Genomic DNA, 1,647 nt, shown 5'->3' on the forward strand with positions numbered 1-1,647 from the left:
TGAGATGGAGTCTTGCTGTGTTGCCCAGGCTGGAATGCAGTGGCGCTATCTCGGCTCACTGCAACCTCCACCTCCTAGGTTCAAGCAATTCTCCTGCCTCAGCCATCCCAAGTCGCTGAGATTACAGGCGCCCGCCACTATACCCAGTTAATTTTTGCATTTTTAGTAGAGACAGGGTTTCACCATGTTGGCCAGGCTGGTCTCCAACACCTGACCTCAGTTGATCCACCCACCTCAGCCTCCCAAAGTGCTGGGATTACAAGCGTGAGTCACCATGCCCAGCCGACAATAACCTGTCTTTTGTGGAGGTGCTGGGAGGATCAGCAAAAGTGTTCCAAGATGCCACACACTGCGTGGGCAGTGGGAACACAAACACACTCCACTAGCTCGGAGCTTTGGACCAGTAACAGAAGACTGACAGCGCAACTACAATACAGTGTGGTAAGTGCTAATGTGGTAAGTGCTAAGGGAAACAGCACAACGCCTGGAGATGGGTGCCATTATAATTATTTAAACCTTGTCTATTTGTCTATAACCAAACAGCATTTGAGAGAGCTCTATTGTTTTCATCCACTGATGCTCTGTGATTTTTTTCTTTTTTTTAATTCTCTGTCTTTCATCCCATTAGGATATGTTTCCATTCAAGCAAATGTCAGGCTGAAAGGAGGGTGGGGGAAGGAAAGAACATATTCCAGGATACACTGGTAAATTGCCTTCTCTTCCCCAAGAAAAGAGTGACTTCCAACGCTTGGAATTTTTCTATAGTAATGTTTTCACGTAGGGAAGGGCCAACCAGACAACTGATTTTTGTTTTAAGTTCAACTAGTGATTTTGTTAAGCTCCTATGGTTGAGAATAGTGTTCTACACCCAGTGGATGGCTGCTGGGTTTCTCAACGCCAAATTCCCTCTTCCAAGTGTCATATGGTATGTATTTATCCTTACGGTTAAAGTAAATGAATAGACATATTTTTAAGAATTTAGAGATAACTGAAGGAAACCTCTAGCGATAACGAAGAAAACCCTGGGTGCCACAAATCCCAGAGCCTGGAAAACCACCTACCTGAAGAAACCACTTATGAGCCACTCTACTTCTTTGTGGGCCCTTAGGTACTTTTCGTTAGCAATCCGAGTCTGAATCTGGGGGGCAAGAATAAAAGGTCACTCCATGAGGAAACAGATGCAGGATTCAGCCCTGGAGATGTGAGGAGCTGCGGGAAACGGCGTGCGCATTTAACCCAAGTCTTTCCCCAGGATGCTTGAAAGTTTAAGCCACCCATCTTCTTACAGATAAAATATCATTCTGCCGCCTGTTCAGGCTGAGGGGCCTTAACTAAGGTCGGATGTGTAATTTCGGCCCATTTCTCTGGCCGAGTCCCTGAGTTAGTTCTTCCTGTACTCTCAGACACCCGTGGCGCTCTGTGCTGGGCTCAGACGCCCAGAGGTCCGCCGGGGGTCCCCCCTGCACCCTCCCCACTTTGTCAGGGAACAGGCTCCCGCTCCCCTTCTCTCGGCGGCTCTCTTCCCAGTCTGGGCCCCAGTCCTTGGGGAGCTACACTTTGGTGGACGCCGGGTAGGGGCGCGGGCGCACCCACCTTGAATTTTCGCAGCTGCTCCAGCTGCGCGGCGCTAAGCGCCCCGGGGTCGGG

General features: G+C 49.5%; 1 protein-coding gene across 1 annotated transcript in view; it reads right to left on the bottom strand.

The window, feature by feature from the left end:
• RIIAD1 (regulatory subunit of type II PKA R-subunit (RIIa) domain containing 1) overlaps nt 1-1,647 on the bottom strand; it is a 15,656-nt gene that overhangs the window by 6,629 nt on the left and 7,380 nt on the right. Inside the window, exon 3 of the mRNA XM_011973527.1 lies at nt 1,062-1,138. Coding sequence (XP_011828917.1) covers nt 1,062-1,138 — 77 coding nt within the window. The remainder of the gene's footprint in view (nt 1-1,061; nt 1,139-1,647) is intronic.

Source organism: Mandrillus leucophaeus, unplaced genomic scaffold, assembly GCF_000951045.1.
Source record: "Mandrillus leucophaeus isolate KB7577 unplaced genomic scaffold, Mleu.le_1.0 Scaffold139, whole genome shotgun sequence".
In the NCBI taxonomy this organism is placed as follows: Eukaryota; Metazoa; Chordata; class Mammalia; order Primates; family Cercopithecidae; genus Mandrillus; species Mandrillus leucophaeus.